This window comes from Pseudochaenichthys georgianus, chromosome 4 (assembly GCF_902827115.2).
Source record: "Pseudochaenichthys georgianus chromosome 4, fPseGeo1.2, whole genome shotgun sequence".
Lineage (NCBI taxonomy): Eukaryota > Metazoa > Chordata > Actinopteri > Perciformes > Channichthyidae > Pseudochaenichthys > Pseudochaenichthys georgianus.
Window position 1 is genome coordinate 10750099 of NC_047506.1, and position 25270 is coordinate 10775368.

Genomic DNA, 25270 nt, shown 5'->3' on the forward strand with positions numbered 1-25270 from the left:
CATTAGTATCGGTACTTTAAGAATGACGGGGGAAAGTACTCCGGTGAGAAAGCACCGTTTTAATAAGAGCCGTGTGTGTTCGGCGCTCTGCTTCCACTCCCTGCACTGCAGCCGTGCCTGCAGTCCCGCCCCTCTCAAGCACGCTCAAGTGCCTCCCCTCTCTCGTGCACGCGCTAGCTGCCAGAGCATGTGAGAAAACGAGAAGCATGGGCTGCAAGTGGGAGTGCAACTGCCGCTGTGCCTCGGCTTGTTGACAAAAAAGACGCCAGAAGCGAAATGTGGAAGTATTTTAGCTATATCTCTGACAGTGAGGGCAAGCTTACGGACACCACGAGGCCTGTTTGTGAGAAATTAATTAATTAATTAATTTTATTGAATACGAATTCTTGTAATTTATTTTTATTTATTGTTCTCATTGTTTAAACGTTTGTGTTATGGTTATGGTTCTGGTGTGAAATAAAGCACAATAATTACATTTAAGACTGTTTCCCTTTTTTTAAGAAAATTATCGAAAAAGAATCGGAATCGCAATTCTTGACTTGGTATCGAAACCAAAATGTTGGTATTGTGACAACACTAGCTACTCCTGACAGTTAAACCTGATATTTAGTAGATCTGTTAAGTATTGAATGCCGATAATTCTGACGTAATTTGGCCGGTCAAAGTTGTTTGGGCTCGGATAAAATCGCTCCGTTACTTTCGTCCCGTGTTACTTTCGTCCCGTGTTACTTTCGTCCCGGCTCTCCCTACTTGTGTATGTGTGGTGTCAGGTGTCAGTATGAGAGGATGACAGCGCGTCTAATTTTGATGTGGCCCAAGAGCCAATCACAATAATACCTGCGATGCAGTGAACCAATCACCTTTGAGGGGGGGAAACCTATCGTTGATTAAACGCTATCCAGTGTTTCCCCTACCATTGTCTTGGAGGGGCGCTGCGCCCCCCCTGAAATTCAAGGTGTTTAAAAAATGTTTTTGTTTTTTTTAAATATATATATAGCACCAAATTGCAAATAATCTATAACTACTGTCACTTCTCAAATTGAACATGTGCTCTTTTATAAAATAAACTAAACGCTTTCATTTTAAGTTGTGGGTTTAGTGTTTTTGACCCTAAGAAACACTGATGCATTAATCAATAACAATAATCCACAGCTCCTCTCTCTGCTCCAGGGCATTTAAAAAATATATATCCCAGTGCCACAAAAATGCATCAGTGACGTGGTTGAAATCTTGTCTCCAGAAAACCAAAAACTGAAACAAGCGGTATTAGTGACTGTGTTTTATGTGGCTCTTTGCAATAACATAGAAAAAAATGTGGCTCTTAACCTCTGACTGGTTGGCCACCCCCGAGCTAGAGGCTCGATGGCTAAATTAAACAATAGGGGAGAAAGCGGGCAGCCCTGGCGTGTCCCACGTTGGAGAGGGAAGGCAGACGATTGAATGCCATTTGTGTTTACCGATGCAGAAGGGGAGGCGTATAAAAGTTGAATCCAAGAAATTTGGAGTCAAAGCCACATTTTTCTAAAATGAAGAACAAGTAGCTCCACTCCACCCTATCAAAAGCTTTTTCCGCATCGAGTGAAACTATGACTTCGGGGACATTGGACAGGGGCGAGAAAATAATATTAAGTAGCCTCCTGGTATTGAAGAAAGAGTGTCTCGCTATCATAAAGCCTGTTTGGTCAAGCGGAACTATAGAAGGTATCACGAGTTGGAGGCGGACGGACAAAATCTTAGCCAGTATTTTACAATCAACATTTAGGAGGGAAATTGGTCTGTAGCTGCCACAAAGAGTAGGATCTTTATCCTTCTTCAATAGTAGAGAGATGGATGCCATGGTATAGGGTTTGAGGTAATCTGCCTTCTTTAAGGGAATCATTATACATCCTTGCTAGAATTGGGGCCAAAAGAAACGAATACGCCTTGTAGAATTCGACTGTGAAGCCGTCCGGACCAGGGGATTTCCCATTTTGCATAGATTTGATGGCTTCCTGTATCTCTAAAGTGGAGACTTGCTTGGAACAGCCTACAGTCCAAATTGAAATTGAGCAATTTTATTTCTCTGAATGTTTTTAAGGCACGTGTGCACAAGATGCTTTCTGACACTATGGGTGTTTGTAAGTGTTGGTGAATATGTAAATATGATGTCCTCTATTGTTTGTTTTTATGTTTCATGTGGAACTAAATTGATGCAGGTCTCCCTCGTAAAAGAGATCCATGATCTCAAGGGACCTATCTGTCTAAATAAAGGTTTGAAATAAAATGAAATGGGGTCCCCCTTTCCGCCTGCGTTAACTACGTCAATTTGGGGGAAAGTTAAGGAGTCAAGAGGATTTGGGTTTATTGTGCCAATTATGAGGCATTCAGAAGTGTACAAATTATTATAAAATTCAAAGAAAGACTTGTTTATTTCAATCGGGTCAGAGACTAAATTGTCTTCCGGCGACTTTACTTTGGGGATTAATCTGGAGGCGTTAACTGCCCGAGCCTGTTGAGCCAGAAGCCTCCCAGCCTTGTCCCCCTGTTCAAAAAAGTGCTGCTTAGTTTGCCTCAGTTGTCTCTCCGCTACGCTCGTCATTAAAAGGTCATGTTCCAAATGTAATAATATGCGTTTTTTTATATAAGGTCGGTGAGGGGGAGGAGGAATACGTTTCATCAATTCGGAGAAGTTCTTCCAAAATTGCCGACAGCCGAACCCTTTCATCCTTTCTTAGTTTGGAAACATACGATATAACCTGCCCACGAACATAGGCTTTGAAAGCCTCCCACACTGTTCCACAACTTACATCAGCAGTGTCATTAATTTCGATATATAAACGCATCTGTGAATTAACAAAGTCCTTAAACTTGTCATCTGACAGCAGGTGGGAACTAAACCTCCACAACTTAGCGGGAGTAACACTAAGAGGGAAGTGGATGTCAATTGATACAGGGGCGTGATCTGAGGTGGCTATAGAATGGTATTGACACGCGCTGGCAAGGTGTAGCAAGCTGTCATCAAGCAGAAAAAAATATATTCGCGAGAATGTGTGGTGGACGTGTGAGAAAAAAGAGAAAGCTTTACTTTGAGGGTTTTTAAATCTCCAAGGGTCTGAGATTCCTAATTGTGCTGCATAATTTGAGACTACATTAGCGGATTTTGAGAGAGTGCCAAGCTTAAGGGATGACCTGTCGAGGTGCACATCTTGAATTAAGTTCAAATCTCCACCCATGATTATGCGGTGATTGTCTGCGTTCGGGATTTTAGCAAAAAGGTTCGTAAAGAATTGGTCATCATCCCAGTTGGGTGCGTAAACGGAAACCAAAATTACAGGCATGCCCTGCAAGACACCTGAAACTATGACGTAGCGGCCATTATTGTCGAGAATAGTATTTGTTGGTACGAACATCACACTCTTGTGAATAATAATGGCAGCACCTCTGGCTCTACTAGAAAATCTTGAGTGGAAGTAATGGCCCATCCACGCCCGCTTGATGCAAAGGGTGTCAGACGTTTTAAGGTGTGTTTCTTGTAAAAATATAATGTCCCCTTTTAAGATGTTGCAGTCGAGTCAAGACCTTACCAATTTGAATAGCTTTGTTCATTCCTCTGGTGTTCCAGGAGATCAGGCGCACACTTCTGCCAGCAGTCATCATACTGTTAGTCATATGGGGAGTCTAATGAAGGTGGTCTGAAACCGTTGTGCTTCCCGAGGATTGAGGGGAGAGGAGTGGTGGGGGGGAAGAAGAAGACCGGGGAAGGGGGAAAAAAACAGTACAAAAAAAACAAGTGAAGGCAAAAATAGACAAACCATAAACAAAACACAACCCATAAACCCAAATGTGACCATACCTGGAGCATCCCAAATACAAACCTTGTCTGAGCGCTATAGCTCAAAGCTCAACAGCTGAACTTATCTTCCGGGGGCCCGTTCGCTATACTAAAAGCGGGAAGCCCATTGTAACACGGAAGAGTATTAAAGTGAACAAACAAAAAAAAACAAGTGTATGTATATGCATAGAATAGTAATTATAACAACATCTATAGATAGGTAAGCAGCCAGCCAATATAAGCATAGCAGAGGGCAATAAGGCACTGATATAGATCTCAAGTAACATACATAAAAACAAACAAGGCCCAGAGATCAAGTAAAACAAAATAAATTGCACTTTAAGGGTTAAAACCCATAGAAGGAATCAGTTCAAACAGCATTCAGAACAGTCCAAGTACTTGGGCCCCATGTAGTGTAAACAGTAGCAGGTGCATTCATGTTCATTGCAATATCAGCACTAGGCTCAAACTATCAGTGCAAATACCAGAGCGGCTAAGGTGCATGTACAAAAAGTGCCCATGAAAGCAGAATCCGAAAAAAGTAATAGTAATAGTCTCTTACTAAACGTCCCATCAGACGCAAGAGTTATCGGCACCGTTAGTGCTAGTCAGCGTCAGGACGAATGGATACTATGTAGCCTTTAGCCTCTGCCACCGAGGAGAATCTCTTCTTACCTCCCTCCTTCGATACGATGGAAAGCCTCGCAGGGAACAGCAGGGCTGGCTTGAGCCCTAGGTTGTAAAGCTCCGTCATCACCTCTCGGTATTTGTAGCGCTGTTCCATCACTTCGGGTGTGTAGTCCTCGTAGGTGGCGATGGGCGTACCTTGGTACTGTAGCTTGCCTCTCCTGGCCCGGGCCTCGCGGATAATTTTCTCCTTCTGCTGGTACCTGTGGATGCGGATGATGACCGGCCGTGGCCTTTGCCCTGGCTTGGGCTTGTCGGTGAGTGAGCGGTGGGCCCTGTCGCACTCCGGTGGTGAATCAAGGACGCCCTCACCAAAGACCTCCATCAGCAGCTTCAGGAAGAATGTCGAGGGATGAGGGCCCTCAATGGATTCTGGCAAACCGACAATTCTTATATTGTTGCGCCGGCTGCGGGACTCGCGATTAGTGTCTTTGGCCTGCTGTTTAACATTGCTGTCCGTTAGCGTAGCACAGCCTCCAGGGCTAACATGCGTTCGTCCTGCAAGTTAGCATTGGACTCGAGCGAAGCAATTGTCTGAATCCAAGCGACTGTGTCAGACCGTGCACGGTCTGACACAGTCGCTTGGATTCTGTCTAGTTTTGCTTCGAGAGTTGAGATGGCAGACTTAAAGTCGGCAGAGAGAGCTCTACGGTGGTCTTCAAGGAGGCCAGCCTTATCCAAGCTAGATCCTAATAAACCGGCTGGCCCGGACAACATAGAACCTTTCTTTTTAAAGATAGCTGCAGATTTGATTGCTCTTCCTCTTGCTACTCTTTTTAACCTCTCCCTCAGCACAAATGCAATTCCAAAAGTATGGAAGTCAGCTTATGTCTTGCCTTTGCTAAAAAGGAGGGGAGGCAACTATTTTAAATAACTATAGGCCAATCTCTAAATTGTCAGTTCTGGCTAAGGTGCTCGAACGCCAAGTGAGTGAACAGGTAAAGGAATTTTTATGTAAAAATGATATCCTGTCTAAACATCAGTCAGGCTTCAGAAAGCAACATAGCACCATCACTGCGACAATGAAAGTAGTGAATGACATTACGAGTATTTTAGATAATAAGCAGAGTTGTGCAGCACTATTTATTGACCTTTCCAAAGCGTTTGACACCGTTGATCATCGCATTTTGAAGCAGAGGCTACTCAGTATTGGCATATCCAGCCATGCAGTAGGGTTTGTGAACTACCTCTCTGAAAGGTCCCAATGTGTTCATTTTGATGGGCTGTCTTCTGAGTGGTTAAACATTGCTAATGGTGTTCCTCAAGGTTCTGTTTTAGGTCCACTTTTATTCTCTATATATATATATCAACAGTTTAGGTGAAAATGTGGATGAAGCTACTTTACATTTTTATGCGGATGATACCGTGATGTACTGTGCAGGTCCCTCCATTAAGGAGGCTGGTGTTAAATTACAGGCTGTTTTTAATATTATTCAGACTCAGCTCGCTGAGCTTAAGCTTCTTTTAAATGTTGATAAAACCAAGGTAATGCTCTTTTATAAAGCTAAAAAGACTACAGACACTGCTTTGGATATTGTTACTATGCAAGGACAAGTACTCAAAGTGGTTACCTGTTATAAATACCTAGGTATCTGGCTTGATGATTGTCTTACTTTTAAACTTCAGGTCCTTAATCTGCTTAAAAAGCTGAGGGTTAGACTAGCTTTCTTTTTCAGAAACGAGTCCTATTTCTCATTTGAAGCCAGGAAAAGGCTAGTCACTGTGACCTTTTTACCTGTGCTGGACTATGGTGATTTAATCTATATGAATGGACCTGCCCATTGCCTGGAAAAGTTAGATGCAGCCTATCACAGTGCCCTGAGATTTGTTACTAACTGTAAAGCACTTACTCATCACTATACCCTGTATGCCAAGGCAGGTCTGCCTTCACTAACTGTACGGAGGCTCAGTCATTGGTACATGTTCATCTATAAAGCCATGTTGGGTAACTACCTTTTTTTAATCTGCTCTCTGATCTCTCGACAAATTGAAAGTACTTATTGCCTGAGATCTCATGATGTTGTTTTATTAGATGTGCCAAGTGCTAGGACTGTCTTAGGGAAGAAAGCTTTTAGTTGTGCAGCTCCACTAAATTGGAACAGTCTGCAAACATGTTTAAAACTGAGCACTTTGGTTCCCCTGCATCATTCTAAAACTCGGCTGGGTGACATGCTGTTTGATACTCATGGTACCTGTCACTGTAAATAGAGTTTGTAAACTGTACCCTGTACATTATGTTGTATGTCATCCTTATTGTTGTTCTGTTGTTTTTATGTTACATGTGTAACTAATGTGCTGCAGGTCACCCTTGAAAAAGAGATCTTTTGATCTCAAGGGGCTTTCACCTGGTTAAATAAAGGCTACACAATGCCCCCTTTGCCCAACGACTGGACCTGGGCTGGGTAGTGATAGGAGAGGTCTGCCTGGGTAATGTGCATAAGCCCATAGTCAACGCGTTTAAAACCAACGTGTTGGACAGTGGTCGCCATTCAATGTTCAATCCATGCACAAGCTTTATGCATGTTAAAGAGACACAGCAAAGCTTCAGCAGACCTGGCAAGGTTACTGAGAAAATGCTGGGACAGATAGTGTTCAATCAAACTGAACATGACAACAGACCAGCTATGTCAGTGGAAAATGTCACCTTCTTAAAGATAATGGACAAGAGTGTCTACAGAGACGACGCCAACAGTTGGGTCATTCCACTACCATTTAGAGAACCACGCAGGCCTTTGCCGAACAACAAAGTGCAGGCAGTGAACAGGTTCACTTCCCTGCAACAAACCTTAAAAGGGAAACCTGAGACGCAGGAGCAGTATGTGGCGTTCATGAAATATATCTTTGCCAACGGACATGCTGAGTTAGCACCACCATTGAGAGAAGATGAGGAGTGCTGGTATCCCCCAACCTTTGGGGTGTATCATCCAAAAAAGCCAAACATTATCAGGGTGGTCTTTGACTCCAGCGCCAAGTACTCTGGTGTCTCCCTCAACAACGTTCTCCTCACGGATCCAGACAACCCCTTCATACTTTCACCATCAATGCTCCTAACACAGAAGACAGGAGTTCTGCCTCCACCAGGAGACTTCTCTGACAAGGACTTGTACACAAAGCAATGGAGACAAGTTCAAACTCTAGCCAACCAGTTCTGGTTCTGAAGGAGAGAATATCTACCTTCTTTTCAGCATCGATAGAAGTGAACAGTGCAATGCAGAAACCTTCAAGTTGGGGATCTAGTTCTGCTCAGAGACAAGCAGGTAACCCGCAACTGCTGGCCTATGGCCAGGATCATATCCACATTTCCTGGAAAGGATGGAAATGTAAGAAAAGTTGAAGTGAAGACGACGGACCAAGGCACGATTAAGACAGTTCTCAGACCAATTGCAGAAGTTGTTCTGCTTCTCCCAGAAGACTGATTCTAAGTTTAGTGACCTCACAGAGGTCAAATCAAATCAAATCAAGTTTTATTTATATAGCACATTTATAAACGATTTTTGGTCGAGCCAAAGTGCTGTACATATAATAAAAATAGCCTACAGTAGAGACACTTTACAGCAAATACAACAGCACAGATTGTTCAGAATATCAGTATGAGAAAAACGACACCCTCTATCCTTAGACCCTCACATCGTACAAGGAAAAACTTCCAGAGAAAACCCACAGTTTAAAGGGGAAAAATGGGAGAAACCTCAGGGAGAGCAACAGAGGAGGGATCCCTCTCCCAGGACGGACAGACGTGCAATAGATGCCGTGTGTAAATCGAAGAGATAATACATTTTCCAGCATATAGACCGAATGTTAGGAAATGCATGTGTCTGTAATAAGAAGATGAATCCACGAGGATGTCAGCTACAATCCTGTGGAAGCCATCAGGGAAGCAGCATGGCGAGACCCAAGGCAGGACCGCAGAAACAGGTTCAGCCACGACCCGAAGTCCACGACTTAATCCAGAACTCAGGATAGATGATCCAGGACACAGGACCAAAGCAAGAGGATCAGTCTCGACTCCGGATCCCGGCGTAGATATAGATACAAAACAAGAAAAAAGATTTGTCTGGTTTAATCAGAACAAGAGAATACACAGACACAGACAGAGAGGGAAAATGTCATTGGAGTGTGGACTGTGTGGAGGTCAGGCGGGGAGTGTGCTGTCTTAAAGGTATTTTATGTTATTATTTGTTTGCAGTTCATAAAGTCACCACTAGGAGTGCTAATGGTCATGTTATCTTTAAGTTCGCCATTCTTAGCGTCACCTCCGGTTTACGGCATCGCCATTTCCGATTTAACGTTAGAGAAACGGCATGGCCAGAGAGTGTATTTCTCCAAATATAATCTGCTTCCATCCATAAGAAACATCCTAGAGGCAATGCTGTAAGTTCGTCTATTTGACCTATTCCATGTGAAAGATAATTTATTAGGAAGAATATTGTTACAAAGATCATTGATTAGTTATGATTTATTTACAACTATTTACAAACACTGTAAAGAATGCAGGAAAGCAATTTAAGTTTGTATTTACATTAAGAAGAATGTATTGTGTTTATTTACAGTTTTCACCGCCATGTCTATGAAGAATTGTGACAGTAAACGGTCAAACTTCATTGGCTGCGGTTTAACTCAGTGTTTACACCAGAGTTTCAACACACTGCATGAGAACACTACAATATGCAGTGCATACAAAGAAACGGAGAGAAGAATACGAAGCAAAATAAAATAGGACTGTTATGACAGCTAATTAAAAAATATAAATATATATTTTAAAGTGGAGAGCTGTGCTGATTAAAAACATGTACCTCAAAAATATACCAAAGTATGGAACTTGAGTATATATAGATTAGATTTACTTTACTTTATTGATTTTCTTTGTAAATATTTTTATATTAAACAAAACATTGCACACAATTTGAAAATGAAATGAAGTAGAAAATAAACAAATATAATCAGTTAAAGGTGGGGTAGGTAATTTTGGAGAAACCAGCTCGAGTGCGCTAGAACACACACAAACGCGCACATGACCAATGAGGGCACGAGATAAGTTTGTGCACAGATTGAAGGCTGACAGGCAGGTAGGCCATCCAGTTATTTTAGCCGGGCCGGCTAAAATGATTGGTCATGCTTTTTACAGCGCCACGGCTTCCAGAGATTACATTTTTGTATGGATTTTTTGTCAAAGCACTTAAGATATTCATTGCTATTGATTAGTTATGATGTTAAGAGCATTCCATGGAATATAACAAAAAGTGTATCTCCAGCCGGTTTCTCAAACGTACCTACCCCACCTTTAATATATACATCTCAAAAATGAAAAATACAACTAGACTGAATAGTAAAATATTAACATATTGACTGTGATAGATGTATATCTGTAGAGCATCTTCCGAATACAAAATGCACATTTCCATGTGAATGTAACACTCAGGTATAGCACCATCACTGCATTATAGCAGAGGAAAGAGGTGTTCTCAGGTCATCTCTGTAGCTGACTGACCTACTGTAACTGAGCGATGGCATCAGGTCGGCTGTCTACCTCTACTTGTCACACTCTAAGCGTTCTGAGCAATTTCCATGAAGAGCTTTCTCCTTCATCTATTCTTCTCTAATCTCATTCCTCTCCACAAGCTTTTCTTCCCATTTCCTCATTCAGATTCTTGCTCTCTGGCTCTTAATGTTGAAGTGTGAGGTGATGGATAAAAAAAAAGGAGCTGATTAATAGTGTTGGCAGCCGTGGCAGATGTGGATGAGTCCCCTCAAATAACACATTGCACTTTTATGTGTGTTGCTTGGCAGAGTCAAGTTCCCTTATTTATTTTAAAGGGATAGTCTGACATTTTGGGAAAGTTGCTTATTTGCTATTTATCAGGAGTTTAGATTAGATTAGAATCTTTAATGACCACACAGCCAGGCTGGTGGAATTCGTGTTCAGTGCAGAGTATTACAGCTTGTTCCATACAATTCCACATACAATAACAAGTACAACACACAGCACAGGGCAAAGACATATCATAACATAAAGTTCAAGGTGTGGTGGATTGTTATTGTTCATTGGGGTTATTTAGAGTCCATTTAGTGTCCGTATTGCAAAGGGGAAGAAGCTGTTTTTGAAGCGAGCGGTTTTGGCGGACAGTGACCTGTAGCGCCTCCCTGAGGGCAGAAGTTGGAAGACATGGTGACCTGGGTGGGAGGGGTCAGAAATGATTTTCTTTGCCCTTGTGACAGTTCGTTGGTGGTGAAGTGATTCGAGTGATGGAAGGGGACTGCAGATGATCTTTGATGCTTTATTGATGATACGTTGAAGTTTATTCCGGGAGAGGTTGTCTGAACTGCTGTACCAGACGGTGATGGATGATGTGAGGATGCTTTGGATGATGGCTGTGTAGAACTGGATTAGGAGATGTTTTCTCACTCTGTATTTCTTGAGCTGCCTTAGAAAGAATAGCCTTTGGTTGGCTTTTTTGTAGATGTGGTCTGTGTTGGTCTTCCATTTGAGGTTATTGCTTATGTGAATTTCTTGGCATTCACAAGAATGTGGTGGAAATGAGTTTGCCGGAGATAGATAGAGGTGATTTGGGCTGTGGCTTTCGCCTGAAGTCGATGATTATTTCTTGGGTTTTTGCTGTGTTAAGTAGGAGGTTGTTTTCTGAGCACCAGGTGACTGCTTGATGGATCTGAGTGAGGTATTGTGTTTCATTATTATTTGAGATGAGTCCTATTATTGTTGTGTCATCTGCGTATTTATATATGTTGACTCTGGGGTGCTGAGATGTAAGTTGGTTTGTGTAGAGTGAGAATAACCAGGGGGATAGGACACAGCCTTGTGGAGCTCCTATACTGAGGTGCAGAGGGAGAGATGTGGAGTTATTTATTTTGACCCGTTGTTGTCTGTTCCAGAGGAAGCTGTGGATCCAGTGACAGATGCAGGGGTCAGTGTTCATGTCCATTAGTTTATTGAAGAGTTTTTCCGGGTTGATGGTGTTGAAAGCGGAGCTGAAGTCCAGGAACAAGATGCGGGCGTAGGTGTTGGGGGATTCCAGGTGTTGTAGTGTGTGATGGATTGCCAGGTTGACAGCGTCATCAACGGATCTGTTGGTTCTGTAAGCAAATTTATATGGATCCATGAGGGGGGAGTTGCTGGTTTTTAGGTGCCTGAGAATGATGCGCTCAAATGATTTCATCGCCACAGATGTGAGGGCTATGGGTCTGTAGTCATTGAGGCAGGATATTTTATTAGACTTGGGTACAGGGATGATAGTGGATTCCTTAAAACAGTGAGAAACTGAACACTGGCAGAGGGAGGAGTTGAAGATGTTGGTGAAAACAGGGGCCAGTTCTGCAGCACAGTGATGGAGTGCCGCAGGGCTGATGTTGTCTGGGCCTGCCGCCTTGTTTCTCTTCAGTCTCCTGAACGTGCACCTCACCTCTGCCTCTTTGATGAGGAATGGTCGGAGAGTGGGGGGCAGATGGGGGTGATAGTGGAGAAACTGGAGAATGATCAAACCTGCTGTAGAAGGCGTTCAGTTTGTCCGGAAGCTGATGGTCATTTTCAGGTGTGGGGGGAGGCTTTGTTTTGTAGTTGGTGAGGACCTGAAGTTTTTTCCAAACTGTCCTAGTGTTATTGTTTGAAATTTCCTGTTCTATTTTTTAAGCATAATTGAATTTGGCTTTTCTTATTCCAGATCTAAGTTTGTATTTTGCAGCCATATAGTCCTCTTTATTTCCGGATTTGTATGCATAGTTTTTGTCCTTTCTTAATTGTTGAATTTCTTTGGTGAACCAGGGCTTATTGTTGTTGTGTTGTTTTACTGTTTTCGTCGGGATACACAGCTGCTCACAAAATTGGACATATGAGGTCACTGTGTCGGTGTAGGCATGGAGGTCCCCAGCTGCGTTGAAAACTTCCCAATCAGTGCATGCGAAGCATCCACACAACTTTTCGATGGCTTCTGTGGACCAGGACTTGGAGGATTTTATTGGTGTTTCCGAGGATTTCAATTGTTGTTTGTACTTCGGGATAAGCAGCAGCATTGCGTGGTCCGACTTGCCGAGCGGAGCTCCCGCAGAAGCACGGTAAGCCTCCTTGAGTGGAGTATAGCAGTGGTCGAGTGTGTTGTTTCCTCTGCTGGGGCAGGTAACTTGCTGGTGGTAGTTGGGAAGCTCCGTGGACAGATTGGTGTGGTTGAAGTCGCCTAACACAATTATTGCTGCGTCTGGATGTGCGTTTTCCACGGAGGAGATGTGACTGGCTAGATCGCTCATGGTTTGGTGATAATATGAATGTCAATTGAATCTGTTCAATAGAGAGATGCAGGATGGATAACGGCTGACCTTCATTCATTCAAAGTTATAAGAATAATAATATTTGCAACATTTGATCCATTGTTAATATAATAGACAGCTTATTGCACACTCTTGTTTTGATTGTCTTTTTATGACTCCTTTTTACACATCTGACATTGCTTTGTGGATTATAAACATTGTTATTTTAATAAACATTTCTGTTTATTTAACAGGTATTCATATCTTTAGTAAACAGTGCTAGTTAACTACCATGGGAGTCAGTGCTTTATCTCCATGATTTTATGGAGGATTTACAATTTTGGAACCTTCCAGTGTGTGTGCTAAGAATTTCCTGGTGCTAGATATTTACACATGAAGATGAAAGTGAAATATATTTTGATATCCGAGTCTGTGAAGCACATCCAAAAAGCTAAATATTTTGGAGGCCCAGACCATCAGCTTTAGACTGACAGCTGATGGCCTGAACCAGATACACTTAATGAAGATTCATCCACCGTATCGCATCTGGTGTGAAATATCGTGCTGGTAGCCAGCGAAGGGGTGTTGTGTCCCTTTTTGACACTCTTTTCACATTTTCCATGTGTTTGTCTGTCACCACAGATTCTGGATGTGAGAAACGTCATGGTGGTCGTGTCTCGATGGTACGGAGGTATTTTATTAGGTCCTGACCGTTTCAAACACATCAACAACTGTGCCAGAAATATCCTGGTGGAGGAAGGTTACACTGCCTCCACGGTGAGACACTCTTACAATATCTCTCTGTCATCTTCCACTGACATGTCATCGGTCAAATTTGACTTTTCTGTCAGATTCTCTAATGCTGGTAAACATTTGATATCTTGTATTTTAATTGACTGTTACCCAGATATGTACCCAATTATCTCAAAACAAATAAATGATTTGTCTTTCTTGACAACCAAAGCAGATTCTGAAAGTCAAAAGAGGACAGACTGTCAGATAGTTAACCGTTACAGGTTACAGTTTAACATACATTAAAATCATATAGCCTGTGTGTGCTTTGTGTGTCCACAGTTCTCCTCAGGTGCTGTCACATTATATATTGGTCCATTTGAAGTGTCTGGTTGCCACATGTTCTGGAGATCAAACAGTCTCTGCTGGCTCTCAGCGGCCTGAAGTTAGGTCCAGTCTGCTTTGAAGTCGTCTTTGTGTTCTGAAAAGTTATTCCATTGATAACATGATTGACATTTGAGCTGCTGCCACAGACAGAATTAAGGCAATGCAAACCTACAAATTCTACTTCAAAACCCCATCAATTCAGAAAAAATCAGAACTTGATTTCTCTCCTAACAACAAAGGTTCTTCTGTCAACATCAAGCCAGGACTATATGACGGCTAATTATAGGTCACTGCCTGTGGGTTGGAAAAGCTCCTTTGAATGGAATGGAAAAAAAACATTCAGTTTAACATTTATTATGAACCAAACAATTTTTTCTGTGATAAGTGAAAGCGTGAATTTCTTAGTGCCCTTACAAATTATTCTGAGTGAATATGTTCTGAGTGAATATGTTTAAAAAAGCCAGTGATATGATTTGTAAAGGTTGAGCTGGGATCAAATGTTATACTGAGCGTGTTTTGATTGATTCAGAATACAGCGCAGCCTGAAAGGTAATGTTGAACATTGTTCTTGAAATGTTCATGCCGATAGAGCCCTTTTGAATTTGAATTTGAATACAATTGTCAAGAGTCATGGCAAGAGGAAGCATGGATAGGAATACAAAATAGGAGCCATAAATGACCCCTGAGGTACACCGATTATCTACGAATAGATGTTGTTGATGAAAATCCAGAATATTCTAATGTCCAAGTAAGAGGCTAAACAGGTTTTGAGGTAAATTGGAAAACAGGACAATAATTCTGGGGAAAGAGATGGATTTAGGAGGAAAATAGACTGAACACAACAAGAGCTGAACAGGTTACACCTCAGCAACTAACAAGATAAAAAGTAGCTGACACTTGTATCATTACACTCAGTGGCGGCTGGTGGAAAATATCTTTGGTGGGGCTATTGATAGAGTGAGTAAAAAAAATGTTTTTGGGAGAAATTACCCCTTAAATTACCACTTCTGGTAATGTAATGGCGCATTTCCAGTGCAGCGCGGAGCTCGCTTTAATGCTGCGTTCAGACCGGACGCGATGCGAATATTCGCTTCGCTCTAAACGCTCCTATCGCATCGCTCTAGTCGCTCGAGTTTCACCGCAGCTGTCAGCTGTGTTTACTCGCATCATTCAAACAAGACGCGCTGGCTCGGGAGCTACAGCTACAACAACATGAACATATTTTAACGTGATTAAATTGTAATACACGTTTCTAAATGATGCCGACGTAACAACATACTGATACCGGTTAGTAAAAACCATGAATTAATGCTTTGACAAGTCTGCAGACAGACGGCAGGCGAAAAACCTTTTAGAATGCTTGTTCCCTGAATGGAGCTTGGCTAAGCTAACGCTATATATGCTCCGACCGTCCACACTCACAACAACGGCCTACAGACATAAATAAACCAGCGACTGTATTCTCCATGACACAGACAGTCTGTGGTTTGTACTTGTTTAACTTTTGTCTAGTTTCTGAACAGATCGTATCTGTCCCCGGCAGTTTGAAGAGCAAGCATGTGAAACAAAAGATAGCATTTACCTGTTTGCATCCTGCTAGCCATGTGAGAAGCCTTGTTGATACGTTTTGTCTTTTTCACGAGCTTGCTGTGATATATACAAATCGGGTTGGTCCGGTCCAAGGTCTTTAAGTATCAATTTATCTCCCAAACTTCTCCCTTCAAAAGGATTGGAGAGTAGCTCTTGGGCGGACCGAGGTTCCAGCGACTCCACCTGCACACCATTCTCATCCAAATACTGCGTAACCTTGGTCACTCACGAGTCTAAAAAACAACTCATGTCAACGCACGTAAGCAACATGGGCGCCAACGTGAGCGCCCACGTGACCAAAATATTTGACGGCGCTGATTGGCTGAAATTATGTTTCGGCGGCACAGTTTACTATTGAGACTTTTGCAACCTGCTGGTTGCTGCTGTTTCGCTCGGGGGCTCTGCCCGGTAATGATAAACTAATGCCATGGGCAAGGCCAGGCAGGAAACAGGTGACTTATAAGTAACTTTAGACATCGTAACACAATTTTAAACGAGATTGTATTGTAGATTATACATTTTTGTGATACTAATTGTATGATATTTACTTGTTCATTAAAAATTAAAATATAAATATATATATTTTTTAAATATTTTTTTTTAAATATATATATTTTTTTGTATTATTTTTGTTGTTGTTGTATCTGGCAAGAGGTGGGGCGGCGCCCCTAGCGCCCCTATGGGCCGGCCGCCACTGATTACACTCATTAAAACAATAACATGTCTACTTCCTGTTGGCTAAAACTGACGGGAAACTCCAACCCACATGGGAAGGAACATTATTTAAATTGTAATTAGGACAACAAGTTGTGAGTGACTGGTTTACAGCTCTATTGCAAACTCCATATTACATATAATGGGGCATGCATATTAAAATGTTCCACTCAGCTGCATGAAAGGAAATTATCATTGTTGCTGGCTTTTTGTCCAGACATGTTGTTAAAGTGCAAAAAGGTCTACAAGTTGGCAGCCTGAATTGTTAGAGCAATAATTAGTGGGAGGATGTATTATAAGCGTACTGGAAATTGCAATGTTTGATGTGATACAATTATTTGAATACATTAAAGCAGTAGGGTGCATGCCAATCAGTACATTGTAATTTGCACATTTAAGTAAGGTAGGGAATCGCAGCAGGCGTTCAGGTAATGTCTGTGTCACAAATTGAGTCATGGGCTTTAAATCAGCACTCAAATACTAAACATATAAGCTTTGGCGACATTAAGTCCGGTGCTAATGTAAGATAATTATCAGTCTGTTCAATTTCTTAAATCTTTCCTCGTGTTTCACAGGATGAGGCCACCAAATCTGGAGCGAAGATCAAAAGGCCAAAAAGCAAGAAGATGAAATGAATGTGGGACAAGACTAAAAAGACTTTTATTCAAACACATTTTCATCTTTTTGAGAAAGTTGTTTTAAGGTTGTTTAAATTGTGTCTTAATGGAGTCAAACAGGGATTTCTTGCAATTGCAAATAATGTATTCAACATGACGAGTATTGCAATATATTTAAGCAACGTTTAATTATTTTAGCTGATTGCCTCAACTCTGGACCTTATATGACAGCATTTTGACTGAGAAGCATTGAAATGAGATGTTTTCATCAAAACAATCAAACCTCGAGACTCGTGCAGAAAACATTACTTTGACATCTTCATAGAGAGTTCACCCATCAGGATTAGATTCACCTGTTTAGAAAACCAAAGCGTAATTTCACACTTCAAAGGAGGATTTTGTTCACATATTTTGTCACCATTCATTTTAAATGGTAATCCTCCATTCTGTCTTGATGTCAAAGTGTGAATAACATGTTCTTGTATATTTAATTCAGCCATCAGCCAATCGGCTTGTAAATTAAATTCATACACAATTCATTCAGCGTTTCCAAGAATATGATCACATGGCTCAACAAAAGGAAGTTCACTGAGTGTCATCGACAAAAACACTCTCACGCTTGCACATAATCCACATGACCGTTTTCCCCAATGCATATGAAATCCACTTGCCATGCTTGAAGCCTGCTAAATATTCCACTTTTCACATTTCTCCTGTAGCGTTTACCCCACATTGACTCCTGTGGGACTTTGTCTCACCTCTTCATTTTGGGTTTCACTTGATGCCTGGAGAAACACAGTCTGCATTATGAAGCACTCTGGGATTGGCTTTAGGCAGCAGAGAACTGCTTTCTAAAAATATACAGGGCTCATCATCGCCCTTGGCATTTCAGTTTTCCCCACCACAATCCTACTATTGTGATATAAAAAAAACATGTGGTTATCTTGAGGGAATAAAACTGATATCGATCCAATGATGACATTTAATTTAAATGAGAATATAAATGACACTCAAGAGAGTTTCATGACATTTCATCCATGTCTGTGCACAAAGCTGCCTGCTCATTTCAACCATTGGGTATAATTAGAGCTAATTCACTTAAAAAACTTGTTTCCTCCCTGACAAGCTGTCATCATGCTGAACACATCATCTCAGCCCCTAATTGTATTTTTAGAGGCTTGTGAAAAGATGCACGAACATAAATTCATATTCAGAGTTGAGGAGAATATTCAGCCCACTTCAATCATAGATGTTATCCAGATGGTGAGCTGTGGTGTGTCCAATTTTACAGCGAAGACCAATAATATAAATATCAATTCATAGCATGCAAGTATTCAATCCCAAATATTGTTATTAATATGTTCATAAAACAGTGGGGGTTTCACCTCTCTTCTGTAATTTATTTAATAATGTTGTATTTATCTATTTAATGTTGTATTTATCTATTTAAATAATGTTGTATTTATCTATTTAATATTGAACAATTAGGGACTTGAAGCGACCTTGTTGGTTTTATTTTTTAACTCAAAAACTCAAAAAAACTGATCATGGAGGTTAAGCTTTTTCAAGAATGTAACTGACTTTCTTTATTGATGCTCTAAAGTCTCTCTTATCAAAATATCCTGTCTGAGTTGCTGGAAGGAGACGATGGTAAATCGTGGTGTTTCCTGTCTTTGTTAAGTGGACATTGACCTCAGAATCTCTGAATGACTGGATGCTTTGTTTAAACACTCAGCTGATGTAGCTCCTCTCATCCTGCCGGCTGAAGCTCAGGTCATTTCATCTCGGTCTGCTTCAGGCGTCTGGTCCACTTCAGCTTTTGACTGCAGACTTTGATCACTTGCTGCGCGGACAAAGAGGCAAAAAGTCAAGTGCGAAGAAATCACTCGAATGATACCGGAAATGTTGTTGCCTACAAAATAAAAGCGCTTTGTTCAACTTACAACTCGAGCATGTGTCGAAATTGAAGTGATTACACTATATTTTGGAGGGTTTTTAATGTGGTGAACAACCAACACACTATTATGGTTTAATGTGGGCTTGCACAGGCTTTTCGAGATTTTAACTGTCGTTAATGTGGCTTTCCTTTAGGATACACTCTGTATGTGGCTTTGAATGTGGATAATGTGTTGAGAAAACTCACTGTAACGTCACTGTAACTTAATACATTGTTACCAAGATAGGATACATATTATAACACTTTTGTACAAGGTTGCTGTAAGACGTTTATTGTGTACGTTTGAGCGGATATAGCACTTGTTTTCTAGTATGGCTAGCTTGACGTGGGTGACAAAAGCAAGTGTGCGCTCCACGGCACCCGCAGTCCCGCACATCCAGCAGACAGCAGGGTTAAAAACCTGCTGACCAGAGAGAGGAGCAAACACCCAGAGGATCTACAAATATCAATATTAAAAATTAAGATTCAATTTAAACTTGTATCTGTCTTAAACACAGAGATTTAAATAAGAAGAAAAAATGGAAGATTTGGAAAAAGTATTTATCCACAGGTCTCCAGTCATTTTTGACTCCTGTCTACAGTGGAGCGGAACGTTTGGGCGCGTAATTGGACTTGTGCGTTGTTTCTGTGCTTGAAATGAAACAGGTCTACAATGAGTGTGGGTTTATATTAACTATGAGCGCGCATATTCTGGAGTGCAACTCCAGCGGTAACTTGACTCCAGCGGTGTCCGAGGCTGGGACTGTCCTCCCGGGCTACCTGGCCGTGATCTTATCGGTGCTCATGGTGACTCTGGTTGTCGTTGTGGTGGCTGGGAACGCGCTGGTCATCATGGCTTTTATTGTGGATAAATCCCTGAGAAATCAAAGCAACTACTTCTTTCTGAACCTTGCTATATCTGATTTCCTCGTGGGTGAGTTGGTGCCTCCTCTTCTTCTTTGTGTCTTCTCTGTCATGTCGCTCAAATGGGGCTCTTTCAAGTCTCTTGTTCCTCCCTATGAATGGAGAAACACTAAAAGGCTATTTCTGCACGCCCCAGACCCATTGTTATTTCCCTATATAATTACAGTAAGTCATTGTTGAGTGTATGTGACCTTGTCCTTTTTGCTTCATTAAATATTGCTTATATTTGAAGCATCCTAGTTTTATTTTTGTAGCATTCACACCCCTCTTATTGTTCTGCTCGTATCTGCTGCATTAGATACATTATACCCTTCACTGAAATCAAACAACCCAATGCAAGCTGCTCTTGTTTCTAAAATGTATAAAACCTCTGTCTGGTAAAATGCAGCAAGCAGTAATTTTTGTTGTCACATGTACAGGGTCTCACATCCAGGCGGGTCTGGAGAGGTGTGAATGTTAATAGTATTGGTTGTGGGGGTGAATTATCATGCAGTGCGTGTGTGTGGCTGTTTCAGGTGCCTTCTGCATCCCAGTGTACATCCCGTACAACCTGACAGGCCGGTGGATGCTGGGTAAAGGGCTCTGCAAGGTGTGGCTGGTTATGGACTACCTGCTCTGCACCGCCTCAGTCTTCAACATTGTCCTCATTAGTTATGACCGTTTCCTGTCAGTCACACGAGCCGTAAGTACAGGCTGCAGAGGTGCTCATTATACACACACACACACACACACACACACACACACACACACACACACACACACACACACACACACACACACACACTCTACCACAGTCAATTCTTAAATGTTACACTCTCTCAGTTTGCTCTGCAGTAAGTAGTCATTGACATTCAAAGCTTTATCCTTTACAAGGGTGTCAGTTTAAACACAGAGCTTGAGCTGTGGCAATTAGGTATGTAAATATCTTGGATTTAAACATTAGCATTCAACTCAGAAGTCCATAAGGACAAATATAGTGTGGCTAAAAGGCCACTCAATTTTACCCACAAGGAAGAACTACTCAAGTGAGACAATTAAAACAGTTTAATAATATCTTGCTTTTCAACATTTGAAAATATATGACATACTCGGTGCAATAATGGTTTGGGATTAACATGTTCTAGGAGGTATGGTGTCTGGAAGGATTGTGCAATTTAGAGGCAGTAAGAGTATAATGTGCTGAGGTAAATCATGGAAGAAGAAGAATCCATGGTTTTTGGAGCTTGACTCATATTGAGACAAAAATTAGGATACCAGGCCCTCTCCTGTTGTTTAATCCGTCTCTTGTGACTCCAAAAACATGTGAAAGTGAAATACTAAATAGCTGGTACCAGCACAACCAGATATTGAATCAACACATGATGTTGTATTCTGTTGACCCAGTATTAATAAATAATTATAAAATTATCTTCCCGCAAATAAATCTCCCGGACATGTTTTTTCCTAAATATTTCCATGGGATCGTTTTGATAATGTTGCGCTTATTTTTAATTGACTATATTTGTGGGACGCCACATTGAGAGAAATGTTGGTTGTGTAGTTGCTTACTTAGTATGTATGTTAATAACACCTCTTTGCCTCTGACTGCTTTTTATCTCCTTTTGATTGATGGTCTGATCTCTACAGCTCAGTAGAATTTATTATTCATTTGGTTATTCATTTTCAAATCAGAGAGCAGGTTTCCTGTAATATAAAATGGAAATATGTGAGTCTTGCCTTATTGGAATGATACCGTGGAAAGATCTTTTTCTTTTTTACTACCAAGGAAGCTGGTTTTTAAAGTTGCTTTCAAGCCAAGGTTGCAGCATCATTGTCTCATCGTGATATACCCTGCAGTTTCAACCTCCATTGAACTAATATGTAATTGTCAGAGGCAAAGAAAAAACAAAATAAAGAACCCAATAAAAGAGCGAGATGGAGTTTAGACTGAGAGAAGAAGAAGTTAAATTGGAGCAAGTGTAAAGAGAATGAGCAAAGGGTGATGCCAAGGGAAAGTGGATTTTTTTGAGGAACCTGATGTCTCTTTCACACTCTTATGTTGCATCAGTGAATGTGGCTCTCTGCCTGGCATCCCCTTTCTCTATTTGGCTTCAGTGACAGCAGAATGAGAGCCTCACTAGTGGTTATTTACTGCGTCTAAATATACAAACAGGGCTTCATTTGTACAAGGCACTGAGAGCAGAAGCAAGTGCGTTTTTCATATGGGAACATCTGTGGAATGTAACAAATAGCGTTATTGTGCAGCTGAGTTCATGTTCCTTGCTGTGAGTCACACTTGTGCCCCTCTTTTCACACAGGTTAAATACAGAGCACAGCGAAACATGACCCGCCAGGCTGTGTTCAAGATGCTGGCGGTATGGGTGTTGGCCTTCCTCCTCTACGGCCCTGCCATCATCTTCTGGGAGTCGACCGTCGGCCAGAGTGTCGTCCCCCCTCACGAGTGCCACGCCGAGTTCTATTACACCTGGTACTTCCTGCTCAGCGCTTCAACCTTTGAGTTCTTCACCCCCTTTGTGTCTGTGACTTTCTTCAATCTCAGCATTTACCTGAACATCCATCGCAGGACCAAGAGGGGATGCGCCTGTGTGGAGGACGAGGCCAAAGCGCAGAGGATCACTAAGAAGCACAGAGAAGGAGGAAGCTGGTCTGTGTTTTTTGTGAAGACTCGGAAGGTGTCCTGCAGTGAGCCTACTGCTATCTCTGCAGTTATCGAGGACGACGATGTCCTCTCACCTTCCTCCTGCGGGGAGCCCATTAACAGTCAAATATACCTGCAGAGGGAGAAGTTCTCTCCTAACAGAACAAACTCCAGGCTCTTTCAGCACACAGCCTCTTGCATGGCACCCAGCCGAAGGACACAGGGATCTCGATTGTCTCGAGACAAAAAGATTGCCAAATCTTTGGCCATTATTGTTTGCATTTTTGCCATTTGCTGGGCTCCTTACACTCTACTAATGATTATTCGTGCCGCCTGTAGCGGTGAATGTGTGGCGCACTACTGGTACGAAATAACATTCTGGCTTCTGTGGCTAAACTCTGCCATCAACCCGTTTCTCTACCCACTGTGCCACAGCAGCTTTCGAAGGGCTTTCTCAAAGATACTGTGTCCCAAAAGACAATCAGTTCAGCCTCAGATTGAGGCTCAGTCTTGTTAGATGAACTCAATTGCACTTCCATGCTTTAGAAATGCTGTAAATGTTGTTGGTCAAACACTGTAAAAATCCATTATACTGTTCTTCCATCCAAAAGAAACCTTTTCTCAATAATATATGTATTTGTCAAAGTCATTTGTTCAAGGATTGTCACAGCATATTGGACAGCAATATGACAATTGAACCCTAACCCCGGAGATAATGAACTGCAGTTTTAATATTCACTGACAAACTCGGACAGAAAGAAGGAATATGGTTTAAGATCTCTCAGCGCACAACTATTTATTTGCTCAATGCTGTGAAAAGATGAATGAAGAAGGGGATGACTGTAATTTAGTCTAAAATATTATACAAGAACTACTGTACAGCACTAGCAAGTTGTTTAATTACGGTCTGGCTGCTAAAATGCACTTTGCGTGAAGCAGCTTCAGCCAACATCCAGTTTCTTACAGGGCTGCTGTGACAACAAAAAAACTCCTTTTTAGATTTAAGAAAAATAGGATTTTGTGGTCTTTATAAAGTTTCATAATCTCTCTGCACATGAAACCCTTTCACCTAGTTTTAAGTATTTCGCAGAATGTAAGCCTTCCCTCATGCAGCAATAGGATGTCAAAGTTGGAATGACCTGAAAAGAAGAAAATAACCTGTACTTGTTTACTGTGTGAACTTTTATCACGATAATGTTTTATTTCATTTTTACTGAAACGTGGGCTAAGGGCAGAGGGAAATCAAGTGCCATCATCTGCCAACAATGAATCTGCACTGAATAAATAAAAAAAAGTGTTCTTGTTGATGTTACAAATGTACAGGACTAAATGAGAACAGCATTACACCTTTTGTAGAATAATATCTATGCCAAGCTAGATGTTTGTGTGTTCTTAAAGTATAGTATTTATTCAGAGACTTGACTGGTTTATACCACCCTGACTACTTGACTACTTTGTATTTTGGCTATGAATGTGTGTTGCTGTAAGTAGCCAAAGAAAGAATAAAATGAAATCTGCCTGCTTTCTGACTGTACCTGTTATTGGTCGACGTAGGAGGAAGTGCAGGGCTCGACATTTTAACTGGCCCGGAAGCACTATTTAGACACCCCGGGCCAGCATAACGTACTTTCCACTTGCTTCTGTCGGCTCTGTACATCAATGCTGACAAGTAAGTGAAGAGTAGAAAATATAAAGGTATTGGCTATAGGGAAATGTCCCAGCAGTTTAGGATAATGAAGGTTCTAATCTATTACATAGCCATTACATTTCTAACTCCTAATGACAGGAAGCCAGAAAGCGCATTATACAAATAATAATACTCATAATAATAGCAGACATTTTTTAACAATGAACACAATGTCATTATTTTAATAAACCAAATATGAACAATTGAGGAAAATGAGGAAGAACTGATGATTCAAATGTTGTAGTAATGTAGTTAGTGCATAAATTACTCTTGCAACAAATGTGTTCATTTTCTTCATTATTAGTTGAATCTTTTTGAACGACTGCTCTTGGGCCAGTGGTTACAATGGTGGGGCCAGTGATACTACAATTCCACCGGCCCGGAGGAGGAATTTTACCCTTAATGTCTACCCCTGAAGTGGTTTTACATTTTGGGAAATACGCTTACAGTATATACGTACTTGCAAATAGTTAGATAAGAATTCATACCACATTCATGTATGTATTTTAAATATATAGCTACTACCAGAAGCTGCTTAGCTTAGCTTAGCATAAAGGCCCAAACTGTTTGGCTTGGATCTATCTGGTGGGAAAAGAAGGTGGATTGAACAGAGGCAAAGATCAAAGACGTGAGTTGAAAAAGGATAAACTTTCCTATTGTTTGAATAGACACAGACAGAAGAACAAAAGAAAGAACAGGCATTTTAAGATAACATCTGTACAGTCTATATTTCACATTTTGGGCTGCACGAATAGTAGGGCAGTGAAATTACCTTATTTCACAAACTGTGGGAATACTGTCGTGAAAGATTTTATGACAGGTGAGATGTTTGTAATTCTTTCTGGGTCCTGTGATAAGATGATGATAAAATGATGATAAGATGGAGAGGAATCTTGTTATGCTTTGTGTGAATGATAGCTGTTATTTGTGCCGATTCACACCGGGCAAATTACTATTAAACAAAGAAAGAAACTCCCTTCAACTATAAAGGAACACTGACATTGCCTGAAAAATAGAACTTCCCTTGAATGCTCTTGACACTACAGGGAAAATAAGGCGTCTGGTTGTGAAGACTGCTGTCAGGCTTTTATTATCTGATAACAAGCGCAAGATAGAAGGCGTGACAGTGCTTTGACCCTTTGTTACATTTTTCCAGCACCCAAGAACAGAAACAAAATATGTCCGGAAAAAGCCTCCTCAGGGATTTAAAGATAGCCCGGAAATAACAGTAGCTCTTTGCAGTGGGAATACTGTTTTACTTGAGAGTTAAAACAGACCCTTGGAGATCGTTGAA

At 41.3% G+C, this 25270-nt stretch overlaps 2 protein-coding genes across 3 annotated transcripts in view; both read left to right on the plus strand.

Annotated features, from left to right (window-relative positions):
- impact (impact RWD domain protein) overlaps nt 1-17330 on the plus strand; it is a 46129-nt gene extending 28799 nt beyond the window's left edge. Inside the window, exons 10-11 of one of the 2 annotated variants that reach the window (XM_034081195.1) lie at nt 13394-13528; nt 16750-17330. In XM_034081195.1, the coding sequence (XP_033937086.1) occupies nt 13394-13528; nt 16750-16809 (195 nt within the window). In that variant the 3' untranslated portion in view covers nt 16810-17330. The remainder of the gene's footprint in view (nt 1-13393; nt 13529-16749) is intronic. The other variant, XM_034081197.1, reaches the window with a different exon arrangement.
- A 95-nt stretch (nt 17331-17425) lies between these two features.
- LOC117445473 (histamine H3 receptor) lies at nt 17426-23812 on the plus strand. The gene is made up of 3 exons (XM_034081194.2): nt 17426-19661; nt 20167-20333; nt 21949-23812. Exons 1-3 carry the CDS (start codon nt 19385-19387, stop codon nt 22804-22806), a joined length of 1302 nt encoding a protein of 433 aa, XP_033937085.1. The 5' UTR covers nt 17426-19384; the 3' UTR covers nt 22807-23812.
- Nucleotides 23813-25270: the final 1458 nt, after the last annotated feature.

What these genes read in the sequence shown, in the direction of transcription:
- LOC117445473 (XM_034081194.2), top strand. Translation starts at nt 19,385, where the DNA reads ATGAAACAGGTCTACAATGAGTGTGGGTTTATATTAACTATGAGCGCG. An exon ending in TATATCTGATTTCCTCGTGG is followed by an intron (nt 19,662 to 20,166) that starts GTGAGTTGGTGC and finishes TGGCTGTTTCAG; the next exon opens with GTGCCTTCTGCATCCCAGTG. An exon ending in TCCTGTCAGTCACACGAGCC is followed by an intron (nt 20,334 to 21,948) that starts GTAAGTACAGGC and finishes CTTTTCACACAG; the next exon opens with GTTAAATACAGAGCACAGCG.